The 25,392-nt window shown below is 42.7% G+C and overlaps 1 protein-coding gene across 1 annotated transcript; it reads left to right on the top strand.

The window, feature by feature from the left end:
* Positions 1-23: 23 nt before the first annotated feature.
* LOC107222775 (fringe glycosyltransferase) lies at positions 24-24,927 on the top strand. The gene is made up of 9 exons (XM_046739039.1): positions 24-708; positions 1,329-1,556; positions 5,331-5,379; positions 6,300-6,402; positions 14,386-14,548; positions 20,382-20,467; positions 22,373-22,538; positions 22,640-22,725; positions 22,809-24,927. Exons 1-9 carry the CDS (start codon positions 493-495, stop codon positions 22,864-22,866), a joined length of 1,155 nt encoding a protein of 384 aa, XP_046594995.1. The 5' UTR covers positions 24-492; the 3' UTR covers positions 22,867-24,927.
* Positions 24,928-25,392: the final 465 nt, after the last annotated feature.

Genomic DNA, 25,392 nt, shown 5'->3' with positions numbered 1-25,392 from the left:
CGTTCAGTCGGTGGTTCGCCGTGCGCCGCGTCGGACGTAATTGCGTCTGTTCCCAGTGTGGCGGAGTGTGGGCATCCTAAATTCGCCGTTTAATGTTTTGGATCCAGTGACGCGTGTGTTGTGTCAAGTTTTAATACTTCGTACCCGCGGAGCCGACACACTTGTTGAATATTATTCGCGAGGCGATTTGGCGCATCGTTGTAAGGTGGATGGGCACGTTGACGGTTTGTCGCGTGCCTCGCGACGTTACGAGATGCCGCGTGTGATACCGAGAGAGATGGATCCAGAAAAACAGCGCAATTAATACCTGAATATTCTCTCGGTAACGGGGAAAAATCTCGAAATACATATAATGACTCTCTTCGAGACGTTGACAAGGCTGAATTCGTTCGGAAACAGCCCCTAAAATCGACTGTGGAGTGCACGCGAACGACCCCTTTCAGCGATGTAAAGCGTGCGTGTACAGAGAGTTGCTGCATTGTAATTGTGCGGATGTGCCCCGCCGCGTGTTATGAGTCGAGTGCTGCTGCTGTTGTTGCTCGCTGCTGCAGGGAGGAAGGAAAGTTGCCGGAGGCAACCGACGACTCGGTGCCAGTCCCCAGGATGACCCGCGGCTTGCGAATGAGGCGAAGTCTGCAGGTGCTTGGATTAATTCTCGCAACTGCGTACGCCACCGTTTTGTTGTACCAGGCGGTTGCCCCCCGACAGGTGAATATCGCCGAACACGTTTATAATATCACACGAACGCGATTCCCGCCACTCCTCGGTGTTAGTCTTTTCTAATGTCGATTTTCAGGCGTTTCGTTCCAATTCCGTCCCCTTGTCTCAACGCTCCGAATTCACCATGTTGAAGTTAGTAATGTTATCGTAACCGTTCATGCTGATATTGCTGTGTTTTACTACGGAGATGTAAAGATCTGGATGCGGCCCTGATTGCAAGAGCGAGGCGCGGGCGGCTGAGGCAACACATGTGCGTTATCCCTTAACTCCGGTTTAAGTAAGAGATAAAGGGAGAAAGAGAATGCTTTAGAGAAAGAGAATGAAATGCCCGCTGGCAAGAGAGAGAGATAGAGCGAGAGAGAAAGAGAGAAGGCCGCCAGACCTGATGTTGCACGTGCAACGAAGCAGGCCGTGCATTATAGGACGTAGATTGTATACGTATAACTCAGTCGCCTGTCCGCTCTAATATAAACCATTTCACTTGCACAGGATTTATAAATTTAAAAAAAAAACCGGAAATAGAGTAAACCAAATTGTTGCCAATATCGAGCAAAAATATAATTTTACAATTGATGTGTTCGCGTCTTGATTCACTTGTTGTACTTCAGTGGCTGGAGGATCACCCTGAGGCCGTTGTCGGGGTTCCGGGGAACCCGGAGGACCCGGATATCGGTGTCGAGGTCGTTCCAATAACGCCACCGTTTGCGACAGCAACCGTCGCCCCTTCCGGCACCACCCTCACCGACGTCTTCATCAGCGTCAAGACGACTCGACACTACCATTATTCCCGGCTGCCAGCAATACTCACTACGTGGTTCCAGCTGGCAAAAAATCAGGTCAGTAATGCGATTTCTCGCGAGAGATCAAAAAACACTACGGTTGTTTTACTGCTGCAGCGATACGCGTTGACTGCACGTCAGCGACGGTATGTCTAACTACATACTTAGATACAGCATCTTTTGGTGCTCGGCAGCTTCTTCGTCGTGGGAAGATCTCACGAGACGACCTTTAACCCCGAAAAGGAACCTCGCGCGACCCTGCCGCTGCATAACAGCAACGGAAAGTTCAAGTCCGCGCAGAAAAGATCGTCGACGCGTACAGGCTTTACGTACCTATCGTACCTAAGTTACGTACTCTGTTGGGTAGATATACCAGAGGTATAAATGAGTAGGGAGGTAGATTGGTATATCGTAATGATATCCACGCACGGTCTTTGCGTCGTATTCGCGCACCGGAGTTGACGGATTATTTAGAGGTTGACCATAACACTGTACAGGGTGAGAAAAAAGTACGGAAACGTGTAGAAATCTGGCGGGGCTCGGTGAAAAAAAAATGAACAAGGTTGGATCTTACGTAATTTTTAACAAGGGATTCAATGATGACCTTTGATTTGATCTTGAACCTCACCTTAAAGGTCATTTTGAGATCAACTTTGATTTTCAAATGGGAACCCCCATTTTTCGTGCCAGAATTGGAAAGAGCAGGAAATTTTACGTTTGAATACGTCTTAAGGTATAAGGGTTAACGTGACCTCTACGGTCAGATCGAACATTCGGTGAAACTGCGGCGAAATTGTGAAAAAACCGATAGCTTTTTGGGTGTCGGCGGTAAAAATGTAAGAATTATAACGATTATATGGTTTGGATTGCTAATTGTCATCCATTCTGACGATTCTTTATTTTTGCATTTATACTTTGACCTTTGAAATAGATTTTCGCATGTTTCATAAACGACGATTTTCTTGGATATTTCAACCATCTTGGATATCATATTGTTACAAACGGTGAAATCACCTGTTTTACCTCCCTTTCAACTGATCTAGTAGTCATCACAGATAAAAGACATGTAAGACTTTATATGTTATAAGATGAATAAGGTGGCTGCGTCAACCGATGTTATTGTAAAAACAGTCTTGTTTCGGACGTTAAACTGAAAACACTTATTTGTCATTGGAGCATTTTATCAATATTTAATTTTCGCCTTTGATCGATCCGCTAATCAAGCTCACGCACCCGTATTTATTTCGTGACGTTCGCCAAAACGTTACAATATATTAAATGCTGCCATTTTAGCTGAAAAGCTAAAAATGCACAAATTGTTCTAAGACCTTGTTTATTCCGAGCTAGCTTACGATTACTCGGGTATCGGTGTATCCTATAAGCTGAACCGAAACGTGTCGCACTACAGCCGATGAAGATTGGATCAGGCGTCGCGTTTTGAGATGAGGATCTCTCGATCAATTAACCGAGCAACTTTAAACGCGGCTGCGTATATCTCACGTGCTTTCGGAAGGGCTTGGGGGGGTAATAAAAATGGTATTCTTACGATCCTGAGAGCCGTCAGGAGCGTCGTCCGGAACACCGCAGCATGTATAGAGGTATCTGACCGACGGATCTCCTTGGGTTCGGTAGGCGCCGTGCCGTGCCCGGGTTTCGATTTCAAATTGGAGACAGGTGAGAGGGCTGCACGCAGCCTCGGGGTTGCGTGTTGTTTCTACTATTAGTGCGTCGTCCGTCGTGCGTCGACGCTAATGTTTCCCTTTTAATAATCCGCTCCATTGACGGAGAGTATTAAAACAAACGCGGAGTTCCAGCTCTCTTCTCGCGTTGCGGGCCCAACGGGCAAGGAAACTTTTAACGATCTCCATCTCTGCAACCCGCCTTTATGCCATGCCTGTGCGCGCTTATTTACATTCGTATTTATACGTCGTCTGTCGCTCCTTCGATATTATACACCACTCGAGTTGCATACAAATATACGTATTATACATACCTACGTACATTTATCGGGTTTTCTGTAAAATCCTCTCTCATTATTAAAGGTATTTTATACCATTTTCACGTGTTATAATCTTTCTTTAATCACCAGAGCGTTGAGCGCTGATTATTATATTCATTTTTTTTTCGAAATCTTACTGAATATCTTCTCCGTTAGTAGTTAAGTAGATTTGCTAATAGGAAAACAGCGATTTACTTTCGCGAATGGAGATCCTTTCTTCGTCTGTCGAACCCCGGAGCAAGGCCGATGTCGGTTGATTATTACGTCGAATGATGCGGGATATTCGTATACACGGGGTACCCATCAATTTTTCGACCCTGCGTCGATTATACAGGTATACGCGCCTTTAACCGTCGCGCGTGACTAGGCGAACGGACACGGTATTTAATTGGCCAATTATACCCTTATAGATACGATTTTTTATCCCAGCACAAGGTTTATAATCGTTTACCAATTAAACCCGTGTTGCATCGCGGTCGAACAATAACGCCTCTATGTGTATAATGAGTATAAGAATTCACCGCTAGAACGGCTTCTTATAGGTACCTTAGAAATAGCCTATCTGCACTTGTTATTAACCTTTCGAGTCGTAGTGGCAAGTATTCTTACCACCTATTTTGTATCCATTTTTTGTATATTTAAAGAATTTTTGAACATATCTCTTTGCGGTTTTGTCCTATCCTGATAGTGTACCGATAAGTTTTCAATATTCGAGAGTAATTATTGCGATACAATGTAAATTATTATTGTTAGAAGCAGATTGATTGAAAAAATCATGAAAATTGAAGGAATAATTCATTTCCGAGAAAGTTACCGCTCTACACGTGTACATGTTTTACATAAATTACAAGTTTTCGGGGTCACTGATTACGAATCTGTGATCAGATTTTGAAAATTCAGCATGTTGAATCCAATCAGCGATCCCGAAGACCACTGCATAGAGTTTTTTCAACGAATTTGATTCAATTTGATATTTTCGTTCACCATATTGGACCCACCATCTTGAATTTTTAAAATTTGATTCCAGATTCGTAATCAGTGACCCCAAACATCATGGAATACTATCTCGTTACAAAATTTGACTCGGCACAATAACGTGTGACTCAAACGGTTAAAATAGAATGTAAAAAAAACCGTTAGCAATATTTGATTTTATTGAGGAAAAAAAAAAATTGTTGCCTCATTAGGTACGTCAAATTTATCGCAGAATTTTACCGTTCAATTCTTGGACTAAAGATAGTTAGCGGCGGTCCATTTCACCCGCGGTATTCGCGATTGTATTCTAATTGTACCAATGTAACGCTACACGCCGTGATAACACAACACCAGGCATAACAGGCACTAACGCTGACGTCGGAACGACGTCTTTCGAACTATTATAATAATTATTCTTATCATCCGTATACGTGTTTTTATTTCATCTTTTCGTCACGGCTCGTTAGGCACCAGTCAGGCAGGCAGTAACTTCGTTAGATTCGTTGCAGCAGGATTAGTTTTCATATTCCACGAACGCTGACGATTCGCAATAAGTATGACGTCTATGATGATGATGATAATAATAATAACAACAACAACAACAACAACAACAACAACATTAATAATAATAATAATAATAATAATAGTAATAATACTCGGTCGGTTTGTATAATGTATTACGTACAGCTTATAAGCTCGTGTGTTCGTGTTCATTCGCCATAAGAGCTGACTCGCCGCATAATTCTACTCAACTCGCGTATATACGTGTATAATGAAAAACACCATGAAATGTGTTTTGTAACGAGAATTAATGTATCCCATTTTTTTTTTTTTTTTTTTTATTTCCAATGTTTCAGACTTGGTTCTTCACCGACAAGGACGATGCCGTCTTCCAAACGAAAACAAGTGAGTATAGGATTAAATTTTCTTACATGTTACGATATTCACATGTGTGTGTGTGTGTGTGTGTGTGTGTGTGTGTGTGTGTGTGTGTGTGTGTGTGTGTGTGTGTGTGTGTGTGTGTGTGTGTGTGTGTGTGTGTGTGTGTGTGTGTGTTTATGTTGGGGCTGATGGCTGCAAAAAAAAAGGTTCATCGCTCCTTGAGGCGACACTACGAATAGCTCCGCGCCAGTAGCGGAAACATTGTATACATGTATATTCAACTTGTCGTGCACGGTGGTATGTATACGCTTGGGTGGTTATGACGAAGCTGCAATGGCGGAGACACCTGCATTCATCATATTATACATAAATATTATCCGCTGTACCTAGTTGAAACAGAGCCGTGCAAGATTCCCGCCTTTGTTCGTCGTTCATTGCATTATAACGAACGTTGGTGCTTATTACTACCGCAGTATCAAGTGTCATTCGTCGCGGCATTAGCAATAAGACTGCAGTCTGACTTATTTGTATATCAATGTTTATGTATACGTACGTTGTGTAATAAACCTCGCGCTCTTGTGACATTCAGCTTTTGAATAACAAAACCGAGACCAGCCAAGAAGCTCTCAAGCTCTATCATCGCTCCTTGAATTATTGTGTGTATTATACTTATAATATGTAGCAACAAGGAACGAGCCTGTAGCATGCGACGACAAAGTGTGAAAAAAAAAAAATTTTTGTTACGTATATATAGCGGAGGAGAAACGAGCGGCGAGGGGACTCGGAGCCATGAAATCGTTGATAAAAACTCCTCCACAGCGACAGCGTAGCATTTTGAACTCTTTCCCTGTTCCCCTCTTGTGTCTGCAATGTATCGTACGTGTACAGTGTTCTGTGTGAATATTGCTTGCACGCGTAATATAGATATTTTTTCCCTGTTTCAGATGGCCACATGATCAACACCAACTGTTCATCGTCGCACAACAGGAAGGCGCTATGCTGCAAAATGTCCGTGGAGTTTGACAAGTTTTTGGAGAGTGGGAAGAAGTGAGTGATTTTTTTAAATTTATAGATTTTTAATAATCACCTGCACGCATGCGTAACGGCAAACTCGTGAATTTCTTCCCGACGGATCGTCTTCAGCTATATACGGCAGGTTAACTTCGTAGAGATGGAAAAAATGAGTCCTCCTGCATATTTAGGGCCAGGCCCAAGGGCCTCTGTGTACCCAGATAGGGTCCGACCCTTCTCGACTCTCGAGCGACCCTCCCGACGTAGATTGTTTGACGAAATATTTAGTCTACTTTTACGGCAATAAAGTAAAACTGAAAGCGACGAAAAGGTCTCGCCGAGCATATATGGTTTTGTCTCGCGTTTTTAGTTTTTCGGCATATTGTTAGTTTTCTTTTTATTTTATCTCCCCGCAGTGTCTCCGATCCGTAAAAAAAATTTACAGTCTACACGGTCCCACCGTGAAGGGGAAGAGTGAATCAGCGAGAGAGAGAGGTAGAATAAAAAAAAAAGAAAAAAAAAACTGGAGGCCCGAGTCCAGAAACAGGGTCGTTAATTAAGAATTAGCCGGTTAATTAACGTTAACTCTGAGTTAGCTTCGGTCATCTCGTTTTCCACGATTCTGCTGTTATACCATACACGTGTGTGTGTGTGTGCGTGTGTTTTGTGTGAATTTCTGATGATCCCGTAGTGCTGAGGCAGCAACAGTTTGATCTCTCGCTTATCTCTTGCAATATTAATTTATCTATCAAAACTAAGTGTCTAGGTAGCGTTCAACGTAATAAATATAATGTTGCTATCTGTTACAACGATATGTGAAGGAACGTGTGAATTCGCGGACGTCATTGACGGACGTATCCACGAGCTTCGTGATCGTCGTCATCGTCACATCATCTGCTCTCCTAATTCCGACTCGACGCGCGTGTCTCTATTACTTTCAATATTCCAGGTCGTTTTGTGTTGTAGGATATGAGACGTGTACCGCAGGTGCATCATTGGGTTTTAGGACAGTAACCGTATAACAAAACTCTTCGGTATACTCTAACTCCAGCGGCTATACCCACCGGCGTCCAGCTACCTGCTCATCCGTAAATCTTTTACAATTTCTCCGCGTCTCTTTCCTAGGTACAACCTATTATAGGTAGATATATGTGTATACATACCTATACCTTCCTTCCCATTCTCCGTTCTTTCGGTGGAGTTACGTTACCGACTGCGGAATGCATAGCGGAACACTTGCAACCTTTATCCGATTTTTGGACGAGAGGTTTGCTATATTTTCAACGGTATATTTATTATTATAAGAGGGTTGTCCAGTTACGGCGGTAGATTTCTGACGACGATTTACGAAGAGTTGTGAAGTAACAGGAAATTATCATAATTCCGCAATTTGTTATGAATATAAACCTCTCGACCCGACTGTAAGAATACTTTACGTATCACATATGTAGGTACGTGTTGCTCTGAAAAGAAATGAAATCATTAAGAATACCGGTATTTTTTAATCATAGTTATTCTACCTCCTCTTGTTATTTATTTATTATATAAATATCGTCCGTTGATGGGACGTAAAATATTGATATTGCTCGTTGATCCTTCTGCAGTGTTTGTTTAGCGGTGAGTTTTCAATCTTTTTCGGTTCCAGGCAACCACGCTGCAACCCCGAATCACCATATTCCAGCAGTGTGAAAATATTGTTTTTTCTTCTCGGTGCAAGTTCCGTCGCGCATTCTCTACGTGTAAGAAAAACAATGCTAATGGATCAATATTATGCTTCTACTTCTTCTTCTTTGTGACGTTACGGCCTTGTTATTTTTGGATTATCATCATTATTATTACTATTATTATTATTATGGTTATTATTTTGTTCCCGTGAAGAAATTTGTTAAAAAAATTGGCCGGCGTGGACTCGTGTACCAAACTGAAATTGTTCTTACAGATTTTTATGCCGCCGATGCATGGTTACATGGTAGCCGACCCTCGACTCGACTCTAGACCCGTACTTGTACCGCAGGGGATCCTGGGCCCGGACCTCGGGGGTCCGGTATCTTGTAATAACGAAAAAGGGGGGAAAAAACAAAAAAAAAAAAAAAGGTACGCGACGGCGGCGCCCCGGACACGTGTTTCCTCGATGCAGCGGCTCGTCGCCTCCCCGGCTCGCCTCTTTCCTCCTTCTTCCTCCTTTTTCCTCCTTCGCTCGTTCCCTCCTCCGCAGACCCGGGATCAACAGCAACCAGCTGCCGGGCAAACGATTCAATCTTCATTCCGGGACGGGGTGCAATGCTTCTCCGATGTCCCGCCGTCCCCCATACGTAACGTACGTGCACACGAGTTATACGAAGGTATGCAGTCGGTTGGTACAGTAGAACCTCGATTTTTGTCCCGCGATTCTCGAAGTGATCATATTTTACCCCGTGTAGCATTCAGGTTTTTATTTTACATTTTACAATCTCAAACATATTTAGCTACACTGGTAATGAGAATAAAGATCTCTGTTTATTGTGTAACTATACTGTCTCGACTGAAATTGTAATTTTATTTTTTTTGCCATATACGTATATTTGGTTCTTGGTTGGTAGAGAATGAAGATTAATTCATTCGATCACTCTTGAGAGATTCATCGTCGTCGAATGTTATCGGAACTTCGAGTGCTTATGACATGGAAACGGAAAGCGCAACGAAGGTTTTTCAACATCGAGGTCCTACTGTATAACTTGCAGGTTTTTCATGCACACACCTTGGGCAGGTATTTCTAAAAAATACTGTGCCACGTGTATGCGTATAATACATCGTGCATGTATGTATGCATGTGTGTGTGTGTGTCACGTTTAGAGAATGTATGCGGGCCTGCAGTGTATCTGCTTTCCCTCCTTCTTCGTTTACAGTCTTTTTCTCTCCTCCCCTTGTTGTAATCCTATTCGTTTCTCGTACCCTTCGGTTAGTTTATGCAATGACAACGAGGACCAAGAATTAGACGCTTCGTACACCGTGTATAACGTATTTAGATGTATACGTATGTGTAATGATTAGATGTACTACTACACTGAATCGGAAGGAGGGGGGCGGGGGGGTGGGGGATAACTATAGGAGAAAATTGTCTGCCCCCCTCCCCCACCTCTCGTCTACCGATCCAGTCATTGCGTCGTTGACCCCTTCTCTTAGGAGCCCTCATTTGGTGTATGTATACTTATGCAGTGTAATGGGGAATGAAAGTAATTGAACGCCGACGGATCTATTAAATTGCCAATCGTTTGATAATAATTTAAACGGCAATGTGACCGTCGCTGTTCAGCGTTGTATAATACATATATGTCGCTCTCCGTGCTACGACCAGCCAGCCAGCTAAGCGAGCCAAGCCTTGGCACGATACTTGAATTCTTATTCAAACAAGTGTTTTATACGGGAGGCAATTCTCGTCTTCAACGATCTGAGATTCCTAAAGTGTTTTTTATACAATCGAGAATGTATCTTTGGTTTGTCCTCGTATTATTCGTTTATCCGTTAAAATCGAATTCGATATAAATATCCCAACGATATACGAAATTATGTTTTAAGCAACGTCCGATCTGCTTTCGAGCTGTCCGTATAAAGTTTCTAACACACTTATCACATCGTATTTAGAATGGATAAAAGATAATTTTACTTCGGATAACCGAATCGATTCTTCTCGTTTATCATATCACATTTATATAATATATCATACATCCGACACCGAGCTCACAGCTGCGTTATGTTACTGTACATTATATCCAGTACCGTTTGTATTGCGTCTAACTTTCTGAGTATTTTTCTTCTTTATCAGTCAGGGTAAATTTGAGTATGTATATATATATATATAATATATATGTTGCCCGGAGGTTAAGATAAGATTTGCAACTGCGTCGTGTTGAAATATCCGCACCTTATATACGAATATTATATTGACACGGTTCAATATGAGGTTTCCTTTCGCGATAACGAACGTCGTCGTGAAACGTATACTCTAATATCTTACAAACATATACCATAGTATAAATAATAGGGTCGTCGACAAGTTATACTTTCAACGCTAGCGGTATGGGTATACCTATAATATACCTGCAATACTGGTCCAGCAGCTCTCGAGATAGATTATAGAATCGACCTGGACAATGGAAAACGAGCTTTCATTGTACAGCTCGAATATATGGCGTGTGTGTACAATTGTATATATATATATATATACATATAATATATATAATATATAATAATGTATATGTATATATATACACACACCTATACGTAGAAAAGGGAAATATCTTATACGCGAGCCGAATCGCTGCTGCATACGACGTGGTGCACGGTGAATATACGGGTCACGGTATAACGGTGGAGAAACGGTAAGCGTGTACCTTATATAACGTGTAGGTACCTACCTACCTTGCTTCCTTCGCCTCCCCTCACCTTCCTTAACCTTCGTTCATTCGTCGTACAGCCTCCCGAACGAATTTCCAATTAACCATCCGGCGCTTCAATTCGTTTTTAACATAACGTGTATAACAACGATCGTATGCACGAAATCGGTAGTGCAGAACGTATAGGAGACACCGGCGGTGAGTCCCTCTTTCGAGTTTCTCGGACGTGGCCCGCTTCGGAAAATATTCAATGTAGGTATACGCGTACGTATACATATAAATCAACGCGCGCGAATGGAATAATTGATCGATCGATCGATCGATCGCGAATAAACGTATATATCGTACATGCGCAGGTTATACATACATGGATGTCTGCTATCCACTGCGACAGCGACCTCGCGCCGTTGATCGGAACTCGTACATGCATACCTACTCCTTGGCGAACACCTGCACGTAGTCCGAAGCTCTTCCCTTTACACCCGTGTTGTGTAAGTGTTATATACCTGTGCATGTGTAGACACACGCCTCTCTTATGTCTTTGAAGCCGGGTTTAAGGAGCCAGCGGGTTCTCAAACTGGTTTGCACCTGATATCGCGACTCGCCGACCGGATGACGCGTTTTAATGCTCTTCATGCTGCGTGCCATGCAAATCTCTCGTGTATAAGAAATTTACAAATACCTGTCGGTATACCTGTTGTATGTGTATGTAGATGTCGGTTATAGGTACGTGACGTGTGTGTGTGTGTGCGTGTGTGTGTACTGCGGTTGGTATCGGGTATGCCGTCCGTGCATCAGACCCGGTCAACCGCAAGCTCGGAGAACGCGTATAAGTAGGTAGGTAAGTACCTACACCTCCCTCTCTCTCTCTCTCTCTCTGTTTCATTCGATTTCTCGATTTTGTCCGAAGGGCTTGTGCAGATCCAATTTAAAGTTGCGACCACGTTGCGTGTAATTGGGAATTTCACTTATTTCCGAGTGATTTTTATCATTCTATAAAATTTCAACTTCACTGCATACCGTATAATACCGAAGCTTCGAAAATAATTAGCAAGTATAAGGTCACGGCTGTCGGACGGATCGTTTTCGACCTAATAAATTCTCGGAGAGAGTAGAATTTCCGGCACCGCGATAATTGCACCGCTGATAAAAAAAACTAGGCGAGGTATCAGGTGTACGCTGTACGTACTTACGTTAGTATACGTATACGTATACGCATCTGTATACATAAATACATGGACGTACGTATATAAGCCGGGGTACGACGAGCCCCGGAAGTAACTCGTTGACTCTCGCCGCGGCGCTCATTGGTACATCCGGTCCGATTGCTTACGGCGGTATATACCTTGCACCGTACACGATAACTTGATAGACTGCTCAAATAACGAACAACAAAGAGCAAACTCGGCACAGGTCCCCGGCAGCCCGGACTTGGCCAGATGCTTCACCGCGTTATTATATTATAGGTACAAGTAAACGCGAGACGGACACACGCTTCGTCCACCAGATTGAATTCCTGCCCCGCGGTGATCACCGGTATTATATCCGAATAGAATTTTTCAGAAGCACGTGTCTCGTTGTTGAGATATAGTTTTTTTACACATTGGAAAATTGGCTTTTGATGTATTCGGATTTTGAGTCCAAAGTTGGTTCTAGATGTCAAATTTTGATTTCTTCCATGTAACTCGTCAAAGAGAAAATAGTTTTATTGGATAAAGCTTAAAAAAGAAAAATTACCTATTTTCTCAAACATTTATTGCAAGTACCTTAAACCTTATAAGTAATAAATGAGGATTTTGGTAATTCGTGATTCGATGTATGGAATCAAATGTTTTTTTATTCAAATGTGACGTAAAAAAAATATTTGCTGAGTGAGCAGCTAACGGTCGAATGATCCAACGCTCATGCGCCAAAATTCTAGACCAAATGCAGTTATTTTGTCAGGGCAGCCAACATTTTTGAGGTTACGTACATCGCGGCGACCTGTCGTTTGAGCTTACGACGGTTTGTCAACCTGACGAAACAACTGCTCTTGTTTTAGAATTTTAGCGCATGCGCGTTGGATCATTCGACCGTCAGCTGCTCACTCTGTGCATCACATTCGTCATGAAAATGAATAAAAATCGAAAATTTTTGGTTCCGAACTTACGCTGTTAAATTGTTGTTGAATCACCGAAAGAATTCTTCCGTTACAAGGTGCGGCAGTATCTATCATAAAATTAATCTGGATCCTTTCGTTCGTGCTATATTCCATTCGCGATATCATCTATACATGATATACCGCAATTGCATTTCAACACGGTCGCTGAAGGGATACAAGAAATCGTGTTGCGCAAACCCGCGTAGATCAAGCGCGCTATAAACATAATTAAAATCTGTTATTAACGGACAACGAATAAGCTGGTCAATCGAATTTGTTTGGGTTAGAATTAGCGACGATCCTCCTGCAGTAAATAGCCTCCGGCAAACAATGAATACCTTAACGCCCTGAAGTACGTTGCAGACGAGGTGTGTCGTCTAGCTCCGTGTGTATTACATACTGCACCTACACCTACATGTGCAGCGATTGAACGATGCGCGGTATTAAATGGATGCAATGTGTGCAGACCGATGCTTGTTTACAGTACCCATAGATGGAAGAGATGCCAGAGTGCGTAAGCCTCGTCGAATATTCCGAGGTTAGGGTGTATATACAAGGGTAAGGTTATAGACTCTGATTGTGAGACGTGCGGAAGAGACCGCGATGCGTGGTAGGTAGGTAGTTAACTCTTTATACATGACGGTGAAAAGGTCAACATCCGGTGTACAACGTATGTCCGGAGATGTACGAGGTGTACACATATACGTACCCCATGTATACCCGCACCCATGTCCCCACCGGGGGATTCGTACCACACTAGGGTTTAAACGTTTACACAACAATTAAACGAGCGTATAATTCCCACGCGGTCCTGTCACGTACATCGAGGATGATGCGTTGTCGAACCACGCCCTTGGAAAACCAGGCTCCGCGTAAGGTACTACCGAGTATCCCGGATAGCAAGCGAACCTCGTACTCGGGTATTGACCATCCTATTCGATTAACGCGTATTAAAAGGCGAAGCCGCGAAGAAGATCCAAAGAATGAAAGGCACCGTGTCGCTAAGAGGGGAACCGTGTTCCTCTCTTCCCCATGCAAAGTATTCTTATACCCTCCTATACGCGTAGCTGATACCCGCTCTGCTCCTCGATCCTTGGCGTTCTTCTAATTAGCGGTGTCCATCCGTTACAAGAGAGGCATGCTTCCCTTCGTTTTTTTCTTTACTCATTCTACCAGCCTACGACAACCGAGTTGCCTAGATCACAGGCCAGGCAGGTGTACGGTCATCTAGTCGAGCTGGATGTACCTGTATAATTCTAAGACTAGGTGTTCAGCGTATGCTCTACGTCTAATAGGTATTATCGGTAGAAGTGTTATTATATGGTATAGATCGTGACCCTTGCGGTAATAATAATTAAGTGCACCTTTTGCGGTGGATGTGTAATTTTATATACAGGTAATCAACCCCTGCAATTGTTCCTTCATCTCACCTGGGATTTCTCATCCCTTTTACTCTTTTATTGTCGTCTTGTGTTAATTCTTTTCGTTTTCTTTCATGGTTCGCAGGTGGTTTTGTCACTTCGACGACGACAACTACGTGAACGTACCGCGACTGGTCAAACTGTTGGACGATTATGACCCGCGGGAGGATTGGTACCTTGGCAAACCGTCGATACGAGCCCCCCTCGAGATAGTGAACAGGGAGGGAAATCCACCGTCGAAAAAATCGGTGAGTTTCAAAAATTCAATCAAGTTATTCAGAATTCATAAATATCGTATTGTATACGCGACGACGTTGATAAATCTCGACGCGTTATAATCGTTCTGATTATGTGCGTCGTGGTAAATCGGGTTGGGTGAAAGGCAGCGGGGACCGATCGAGGCGTGGATCATGGACCGTGGATCGTGGATCGTGCCGTCGTCTGGATCGCAACAATCTATATATAATATACGCCGCCGCCACTCGTCGTCTCGCAACTCTGGTGACCAGGGGTTGACCTCTTGGTGGGTGTGGCTCCTGTTGCCGCTGCCGCTGCTGCTTGTCGGACGGCCGACATTATTATACCCAACTCATTTATTACAACGCCACGCGAAAGCGTGTTGTAGGCCATAGCCTCGGGATATCGTATACTCTATATAACTTGTGTACAATCCGTATGTGGCAACATGTAAAGGGATACTTGCCGTGGTAAATTCCTGTTATTCATGAGGCAGCTAATTGAGAGGAAGGAAGTTGGAGAATAGAAAAAGATTATTCGCTGCAGGGGTGTCCGGTTGTAAAATTTAGACGGAAAATTCTCGAATAGTTATCCATGATTACGGGTCTCTGTACGAAATTATTATGTATGAAAATTACGTATAGCGAGTAATAGACATTTTTATTTCAACCACATGGTGTAATGTGGTTCAAATACTTGCCAAGAAAACCACTCGTTTCCCGGACAGTGCATTTACTGCGGTTATGCAGGTATATCCTGTAGATGATTATAATTGGCGTGTATATTTTTTGCACTAATAACCAGACGCAGTAATCTCGATGCCTCGAGGCTATACCGTGTCGTACGCCATGGACATGCTTCGCGTGTTTGCTCCAGCTTACAATCGAGCTAGGAGATTCCTTGCAACCATCAGACTATATATCTATATGAGAATTAATATTTGAGGGTACAAATGGATTGGTTATTTCATTTACTTACCCATTTGGCGCCCGTTTATAGCCGAAGAAGCAGTATATAAAGGACATTGCAAGAAAGAAACGATAAGAACGATACAGAAATGCAGAAGACTTGAACGTAGAAGGCTTGATGATGTAAGTTTCCATGATGTGTCAGAATTTGGACGAGTGAAATATTGCTGTTTTGTGGCGGTAATTTTTTGTTCACTTTTCAATGGCACGGAGTTTATTATTATAAAGACGTTGAAATTTCATTATATGCATACCTACCGCAGAATAGAATCGTGAAATTGAGAACTTTATTCTTGAATCCTGGTAGGATGGTTGGATACGGAAAGGTGGATAGGCAAAAACTAGCTCTGCTCTCAATTAACTACTAAACACTGAATAGAAAGGAGAAGAAATAGATCGCGATGCGAGACGTTGTAGATTCGACACGGTTATAGGTACATTATACAGTTGACAGAATCATTTTGAACAAAACAAAAAGATGGGAGTCCCAAACCGTGAAATAGTGCAGCAGTTCTTTAGACAAGCGGTATGCCAAATTCGTCGATTCATCCAGTCAAGGTGTTTGCGTCCTGAACTAAAACCATCCACGCAAAGTTTCAATATTTTGGAGGCTTGCGATATTTTTCCCTTTTTTTTTTTGTGAGTGGCGGTCCGTTATACAATAGAATGCGCTCCGAAGGCAGGATCAGCGGCAGCCGTTGATGTTGACTCGTGCCGCAAGTCGACTGGGTTCAAATTCATTGGGATACAATTCGTTTTTTTTTGCGCGCGCGCTTTGCAACCAAACGTCGGTGAAGAGAGAAAGATATAGAATGAGATACAGAGGGGGGTAAGAAGGTTACACCGAAGAAGGCGCCACGCCCTAGGTGAAAGGCCTTTAGTCTTTTCCATAATACAGCGATGTTCCTACTCCAATGGAACCGTCATATATACGTACATGTACCGTACACGTTCCGAAGATGTAGATGGACAGATAGAAGAGCGGAAAGACGGACGGACGGACGGACGGATAGATGGATGGATAGATAATTTAAGATGTACGTGTAATGTGTGTAGCCGGAGGTGTATAATTTAACCTGTCAGACATGCAACTTTGGAGTTGGACGAATAGGAGAAGGAGAAGAACAACGGACAGAAGATATTACATTCATTCAAACAGTTCTTTTTCTTCCTTTGATATACATCTAACTGGAATTGACCGTATATAATATAATATTTACTTGCAATACGTTATACTATCGCCAGAGATGCTGCGAAATTTGCAAATTAAATCTTTACGTATAATTACGTGCAATATGAATTTCTTTGAAAGTATTCATGGAGGGGAAGTGAGAGAGATAGAGAGATTCGTTAATAGGCGAAGGAAAAGGGAACCGATGTAAGGAGGAACACTGTGTGCCTGCAGTGTTCTAGTCGGCGAGACTCGACTTCGCCTCGGACAGTTACCCATTGTTTTTCGAATTTCACGCTCCAAGTATCTCGCTCTGCTCGAGTTATACTCTCCATTAAATCCCGCATTATAAACCGCCTTTGTTAACCGTTTCCTCGGCTTAACTGTTTTAAATTATGCTTCTTCTCCGTAATCTCCTCGACTACTTCGGTATAATGGATGTTGGGATAATCCATGCATAAGGTGTTCTGAATTTTGAAAATTTATTCGCGATGTATGATAGTGAACTGTGTAAGTATTTAAATACGAAATTCGCGTGTCGGTTCTGATATACGCACTGACGTGTTTGTAAAAACTTTTAACTCTTCCGAAAGAAAAAAATATCATTTCAGTTTCCGAACACACACTCCAGGTAACTTACACATGTGCCTACATTTGATTACGTCAATACGTTCCCGATACTAACACCCGAACTAGCAAATATTCTTTATTCTATTTCGCTTCGCTGAAAGTAAAATTTTTGTTTATCGATTTATCCATATTGTATCTGTATAGGCATGTGGAAGCGGGTTTCACTCGCCACTTGTGCACATATACACACCTATGTACTCTGTTCTGGAAACCGGCTTCAACAACTTTAGAGGCCAACTCCAATCGACCTGCAGCCATTTAGAATCTAGTTGTGTATTGTTATACAGCATGCGTAGAGAGAGTTGTGCAAGGATGCGTATGTGTGCGTAGGCTGAAGATAGCAGAACTCTTTACCGCCCCGGAGGGATGAAATGTAAAACAACTTCGGTCGGTCAGCTACTATAATATGATACATGTATCGTTTCTGAAACGCGTTTCTTTTCCGCGATACGTGATGGAGCAAATACAAAAAACTTATCGAAATTTGATAATGCTGTCACAGCGGCTGAACAAGCTAATTAATTTAGCGATTAAACTAGACCCGAGGTAATCGGGGCGTGAAATTTCAAATGAGCCGGTCTGGGCTCACGACTCGACGAGTTCCATAGTCCATTGGTTGGTTGGATGTAGTGTTCTTTAACCGCGTTACTAATTTGCCTCGCGTACGCGTCTACATCGTCTTTCAGTATAACGACGACGACGATGACGATGATGATGATGTACATATCATAGTGGCGAGGAAAATTTTATCTTATATAGAGGAAATTGACAAACTATACCAACCAATGATGACCATTGACCTGAGCAGTACAAGATCATCCATTCTTCGGGGTTATTCCATTATTCAGTGTTAAGACGAGGTGATTGCTCCACTGAACCTTGAAGCACCTCCGTCGGTAGTTCTCTTGCAATGTATTCTACACCGTCTAAGCAAACAAGCCTCGCAGCATTCAGTGACCCTCGCGTCGCTGATCGTTGGATATATATTCTAAAGGTCGTAGATTAACAGCTGGATCACGCGCGCTCGCGCGCACGCGTTTTACGTGCGTAAAATTCCGATCGAGGTCGTTTCTTCCCTGCCAGTATACGACGTCGTCATCCTCCTATGTCGAGTTCTCTCGGTTGCGTGAAACAGAAGCAAACACAGGTCGACGACGTTCCTGCAACACCGCTACGATTAGCCTTGCACGTAAATATACTTACGTGTTTCGTACAGTATCATCGGAGCAAGCGTGGTACGTTACAAGTTAAAGAGAACCGGGAGATGCGAAGCGGTAGAAACAGGTTGGGCTGCTTCCGGCGTCCACGTGGGTCCGGCAGAGGATCAGGTAGCACCTGTCCCTGCGGCCTCATCGCTGCAGATGCTGCAGGGGATGCTGTCGAGGTGATGGGAGGGGTGATACGAGGGGGAGCAGCAATCAGTCAGTAATTTTAATTATCGTTGTGCGTATTTACGACGCGTAATCGCTTAGCTACGATCTCGTATCCTCCTGCGATTGGCCCGATCTGTGCTGCTGGTCCCCTCCTCTCCCCCCTCCTTCACCCCCCCCCCCCCCCCCCCCCTCAACCCTAATTCAGTCTCGGTAACGAAGAGCGGTCAGGGCCTGACTGCCTCCTCCCATGTATCGATGGGGATACCAGATTGTGACCGCCTCTACGACTAATTGCATTCCTAAGTCCCAAAGTCGGGTGGTGTGTGTGAGAGTGTGCGCACCTCGACGGTATATGCATATATTTGTAATACCTACGGCGGTAGCTATGTAGATTATAATATATACACGTCGGATATCTAATTAACTATCGGTCGTGATTGGTCGCTACTCACGATGATCACCCAGGTATCACTTTCATATTTTCATTCTCATTTATTACTTGTACTCTTGCGCTCTCTGCGTCTGTGGTTGATGCGTGTTACATATACGCAATTGGATGAGAAAGAGAGGGATTCGGTTTGAAACCGATTTTATGATGAGTCGATCGTTGCGATTTAGTGGTATAGATACACACATTTTTCGTAACGAGGAATCCAACGTAGCGATTTTGAGTCTCTTGATTGACAGGATTTTTTCCAAGGCGATTTTATGGAATGTTGAATAATGTCGAGTATAATTCACTTTGTATATAACAAAATCCGAGCATGTGAAATAAGCCTGCAAGCTCGCGTCGTCCTACCTACACCGGGAACGGATCGCATCCTTCATATCGGGAAGCGTATTAAGACTAATCGGAAGATGAGATGGACCTGATACACGTTACACTCGGCGAAGAACGCGGCAATGGTGATGGACGGGGGATAATTGGTCGCATACAGCGTCACTCATTCTACGTGGGCAGCGGTAACTCCTCTTTTACCTACCTCGAACCCGTCTTCGGAGGCTTTGCATTCCTACATGCTAATAAGAATTTGGTATAATGAGATGGTATTCGGTGTTTCACGTTGAACATCCTGTACAGAGGCAGGATATCGTCCCTTTTGGGGTTAACACGAGTCTCAGTCGCAACTGCAGAGACGCTCCACCCCAGCGTATTCTATCCGAAGAGAATCTGATGATCTGAGAATCTGGCATTCCTCTCCATCCCCGCACACAACCGTCCCAACCACCCGGCGGTATCTTACGCATCCACCTATATCCACTTCCTTCTACCGTTTTCAAATTTATTACCCAGTGTCACTCCGGGTCGAGCCGGTGGTCCGCGGGTTGGAAGTTAAGAGTCAGATATGATTCATCGTCTACTTGTTACTCGATAAATATTAACGAACCGTATTTCCTTCCGATGATGTATTTGTAGCTATGATAAGGGGTCGATAAGGGAAGCATGCCGCGTTAAACGCGTCGGGTTGCTCAACCGATCTCTTACCTCGATATCGTTCACTAGAATTCGGATGATTAACGGCCTTCGCTATCTGGATCGCCGCATCGAATTTCAATGCTTTCGATGATGTACGCTCGAAAAAGTTTCTCTACCTCGATTTATTTACAGTGTACAGATGATGCGTACATTGTACAATTTGTCGAGCTTCGTACTCCGCAAGACGTGACTCTAAACCTGTGATTTGTTTTTTTTTTCTTGCAGCTCAAGATAAGGTTCTGGTTTGCCACAGGGGGTGCCGGTTTCTGCCTAAGTCGAGCCTTGGCGCTGAAGATGATGCCGGTGGCCAGGTGAGTTATACGTAAACTTACCGAACTTACTTCGGAAAATCGAATAGCGTATAATTATACGTATCAATTTTTAACCTTCCTTCGTGCAAACCTCGCTTTTCCTTCTCCCTTTTTCTTTGCTCGTACGCGCGCATGGATAAGGGATGGAACGCCAAACCGTCTTATGCCTAGCCCGAGGTCCGAAAGGAACCCACGTATCATTTACACATGTGCCCCAGCGTTGGGAGCGCCTTGCGATTGCACGGCTGGGCTACCTCGTAAACCTGCAGTGGGATGTTATGCCCATACGCACAAGGTACCTACGCGTATTGGATATACGTACGTCTAAAAGATTATCGTCGAGTCATTAACCGACCGCGGGATATAACTCCCTGGTCTCTTTCGCGTTGTTGTACAGCGCTTGAGTGTATGTACCTATTATTATAATATATACGCGGTTGTAATTATCCTGCGACCAACGAACCCGTATATGCCTCCCGTCGCGCAACGTCTTATACGTCAAGTTACGATACCCGTACAGCAGTTGCCTGTAGGAGTACTCACTCCCGGTATTCCTTCCTTTCTCTTTTTCATCACCGATTTTCGATGACGGTCATGACGACGACGATTATTCATTTATTTATTTATTTTTCTTTTTCTTGGAAAACTTGAGTCATTTTTTTTTTTTTTCAAGAGGACCGCAGTTTCTCAATATCAAGATATCGGTCTGACATGATGGATCTACTTTTATTGATAGTATCTTCGGATCTATCTGTACGAGTCCGATGTTGTACGGATAATAACCTATAGAAAATGCCGCGTAAAGTATAATTCGGCTGCTGCGGTTTCGGGTGATTTTTCACAACCCGTACGTTCAGAAGAGTCGTCCTTATTGTTGGTAAGGAATGTGACGCGGTGCCCACGGATCACTTTGAGGAATTCAAGCGGTAACGGGAGGGGTTCGGGGATAGAAAAAACGCGCGTCCCTTTAACAATCTTCTGACCGAAATTTCGATTTCGTCCAAGAGGTATTTTAACGAGGCTTTATATACCCGCGGACGTGCCGACGACGACGACTGAGAACGACGCGCCAGCCGGGCATCGCGATTTCAGTCTAATCTTCCCAATTAAAATCAGCCCACGTACCGCCGTGTGACGCCGCTCTCGATCCTCCGGTCCCCGCGACCAGTCTTCAGTCTTGATCCTGGATCCTGGATCCTCGATTCTCGATCCCCGATCCCCGATCCCCGATCCCGGGGGTCGGGAGGGAAAGGACCGAGTGTATTGAGAATCCGCCAAAGTTATTCCCTAATGAGTGACTCCGGACTAACGGGCAAACGGACAAACGGATACCGACCGAAGTTGCCGCAGTCGAGACTCAAACAAAATGCTAATTACATACCGATGCACAGACACAGCTGCCGGAGCGCTTCTTTGCACACATCTAACATTATACATGTCCTTAATTAGAACCGTGAAAATCTTACCACGAAATACAAGAGATACGCCCGGTGCGGTGGGAACGCGAACGAAACTATGGCTGAAGGCTCGTTTGATCGCATACGGTATACGTGCACGTATATGGCATAATACGCTTTTATACTAGCTGTGACATCCAGCCCTATAAATCGGCAGCGTTTTTTTTTTTTTAAATCATTCCAGTCGAATGAAATTCGAATAGCGTTGCACGCTGTGACGCGAGCTATATCACCGGAAATAAAGGGTGAATCAGAGTTGTTTATTAAGTATATCATACGGTACAATCGTCTGAGAAAGTTAGCAGACCGAGGAATTAGAGAAAAGCTTGGCAGGTGTTCCCTCATCCTTTATACCTGTACATGTGAGATAGTTCCGACGGATGAAGACGTTAATATTTTGCGAATTGACGGTACCATCAGATTTGTATCACGTATGGTCTCTTTTCAGCGGTGGAAAATTCATCAGCATTGGCGACAAGATCAGGCTGCCGGACGATGTGACCATGGGATACATAATAGAGCACCTACTCAAAAAGCCCCTGACCGTCGTCGAGCAGTTTCACTCCCACTTGGAGCCAATGAAGTTCCTTCACAAAGAGACATTCCACGATCAGGTATACAACGTACATTTATACATTGTTATGTTTGTATCGTGCGGCAGTTGAGCACCAATAATTTACGTATCGCTTAATCATATTTTGTCACCTTTACTTAGATATCATTCAGCTTCTCGAAGAACGCAAAGGATGAATGGAACATCGTCAAGATAGATGGATTTGATCTTAAATACGATCCAAAGAGGTCGGTATACCGCCCGCTTGTTTTCATTTAGCTCTGAAAATTTAAGCTTGATGGTGAATTCATGTTCTGAAATTCTTTTGCAGATTCAAATCCATCCATTGCTATCTCTTTCCATACTTCTCATATTGTCCTCGAAGATGATGATCATCGTGAAACGCGTAAGAATTTCGGACAGCGAGAATCTTCTCAAAGTATGCGATGGATGTGAAGAAAAACGCAATCGTCAATCCAAATTCCCGTGATATCGTGTTACGGGTAATACGGTACCATAAATCTCCCCTCACTTTGTTTTTCTTTTACTAATTTAACGTTCATTCAAATTTGAATGCACGTGTTGACGATGGAATTATCGAACATCTTGCGCTCAACAGAGGTTTTTATCTCTGCGTTGATCGAACCTTAAGCAAAAAACGAAGATTCCTTGTTCCCAATCGTCCCGATTCTTCGTGCTATTTTCATGAGCACTCGCATCATATTCTACACACACACACACACACACACACACACACACACACACACACACACACACACACACACACACACACACACACACACACACACACACACACACACACACACACACACACACACACTGTGTTTTGAAATAAATATATATACATATACATATACAGATCTGCATTACATGCGTGGTTATATATATAGCGAGGTGTGTAAATAAAAAAAGGAATTTATATATATTACGATTAAAAATGTGAATGTAAATCTCTAAAATTCGTAGTTTCGCTAGCTCGCGTATCTTTTGTATTATAATTTTCGCAGGTATACGTTATATACGTAACTTGGTATGATATCGTAATATAGGTATGTATAAACTAGTCCTCCTAGAAATTATTTAACAATACCTCTTTTCATTATAGTATAGTATGAATTTTATGAATTAAGCGACGGTACTATATAGCAATTTGTCATACTCTTTCATTTTTTATTTCTCTCGCTGTGATGCAATCGTGTGCAATATGGAATCGTTTATACTGTGTTATTGTTATCGAAAAATTTAGTAAGCAAATAACATGCAGTAGCTATATTGGAACGTTTCTGTTTCAATCTCATTTGGTTTCTTCATGAACCCTAGAGGAGACACGTTCTATTCATAAATATATTTGTGTACTGCATTGGTGTGATATAATAATAATAATCATGTAAGTAACAATAAGAATAATGAATATCGCAATAACAATAAGTATTGTTATTTTAATGTAGTAGTAGTGGCGAAATTGTTGATACTATAGTAACGAGTATAGATATATGAAATTATAAGATAATAGCCTGGATGTAAAAAGACGTTTGATAAGTAACATAAAAGGTTTTCGATAACACTTTGAACGGTGCCGATCAACTGTAAGAATAACTGGAATTCACTTATCGACTAATGAATTATCAATAAGTATACTATCTTTTGAAAAACGGTACATGTCCTGAAAACTTGAACAATGATCGTTCTACTGAGAAATGGATTGAAGAGTATCCTGTGTTTTCAACGCATTCTGCATGTAACTTCCAGTTGGTTGACCGGTTCAGACCAAACTGTAGTTCGTTGTGAAATATTGTCGTAAGGCTTTGTATTGAAGAGGATCTATATGTATTATACACATTGCTAGGTGATAACATATATTCTTTATTCTGTAAGTGAGTGAATTTCATGATTGATTGTGAGTTAAGGCACTCTTCACGTTACAAACGGATTGCTAATATTCGATATCTTATTGGATGTTACGTTAGGCATATATGTACGTTATTTGGTGAAAATGGAGATTGCATAATGACTTTTGTACATTGTCACGTTGCTCAAAGCAGAATAAAATGTATCATAGAACTGTTACCATATAAGGTGATATTGTGTTACCTACAATGGCTATAGGTTTATATCGATGGGTCCCACTGAAACGCAGGTTCCCGGATAGAACAGACGAATCTCGCCAGAAATGTAATACAGACGCATCATAGAAAATGCTACAGCCAGTGTATACAAAGCTCTATGTAATACTTGTACCATCTTATAAGATACATCCGTGAAACATCTGTTTTCGTAGAAACCGTCGATATTAGGTATATATCATGTACATGCTTCTACTCACGCCAGCATAGTGAAGTAACACGTTGGTCAGCGAGATATATCCGTGGCGTAGAAAATGTTTGTATTTTAAGCATATTTTGTATCAATAAAGCGTAAACTACATACGAGTACTTTGCACAATATGATATACAACCACATTCCTTTCCCTGACCTATGCATGTCTCTGTTGTACGTCAACTAAGTCTCTGATCAGTCAGTATACTTTTGAACTGGAAAAATGGGTCGATATAATCTGTGAATATATAGGGCGTTTTCAGTAACCTATTTGAAATGACGTCGGAATAGTGCATCAAAGAATTTATTCCAGCACTTTTCAAAATCGCGAAAATTTTCGCCAAAAATGCAAAGGGGTTAGCCTTCCTTTTTTCTCATTTTTCGACCAAAATTTTTTGGTCTCAGATTCGATTCGTATGACCCTTTCCTGACTGATTGGAACCCCAGGAACTCAGAAAACGCAGCGAAAGTAGCCTGGGACCAACAGCAAAGAAGTTACGATGGAAAGACCACCGGCTGAAAAATGTCGAAAACTCGGGTTCTCGTTTTTCGGCTCTAACTCTTCATACGTTGCTCGC

This window comes from Neodiprion lecontei, chromosome 4 (assembly GCF_021901455.1).
Source record: "Neodiprion lecontei isolate iyNeoLeco1 chromosome 4, iyNeoLeco1.1, whole genome shotgun sequence".
In the NCBI taxonomy this organism is placed as follows: domain Eukaryota; kingdom Metazoa; phylum Arthropoda; class Insecta; order Hymenoptera; family Diprionidae; genus Neodiprion; species Neodiprion lecontei.
This window is presented reverse-complemented; position numbering and strand designations above follow the sequence as displayed.

What these genes read in the sequence shown, in the direction of transcription:
- LOC107222775 (XM_046739039.1), top strand. Translation starts at nt 493, where the DNA reads ATGTGCCCCGCCGCGTGTTATGAGTCGAGTGCTGCTGCTGTTGTTGCT. An exon ending in TCCAGCTGGCAAAAAATCAG is followed by an intron (nt 1,557 to 5,330) that starts GTCAGTAATGCG and finishes CCAATGTTTCAG; the next exon opens with ACTTGGTTCTTCACCGACAA. An exon ending in AAGAGACATTCCACGATCAG is followed by an intron (nt 22,539 to 22,639) that starts GTATACAACGTA and finishes ACCTTTACTTAG; the next exon opens with ATATCATTCAGCTTCTCGAA.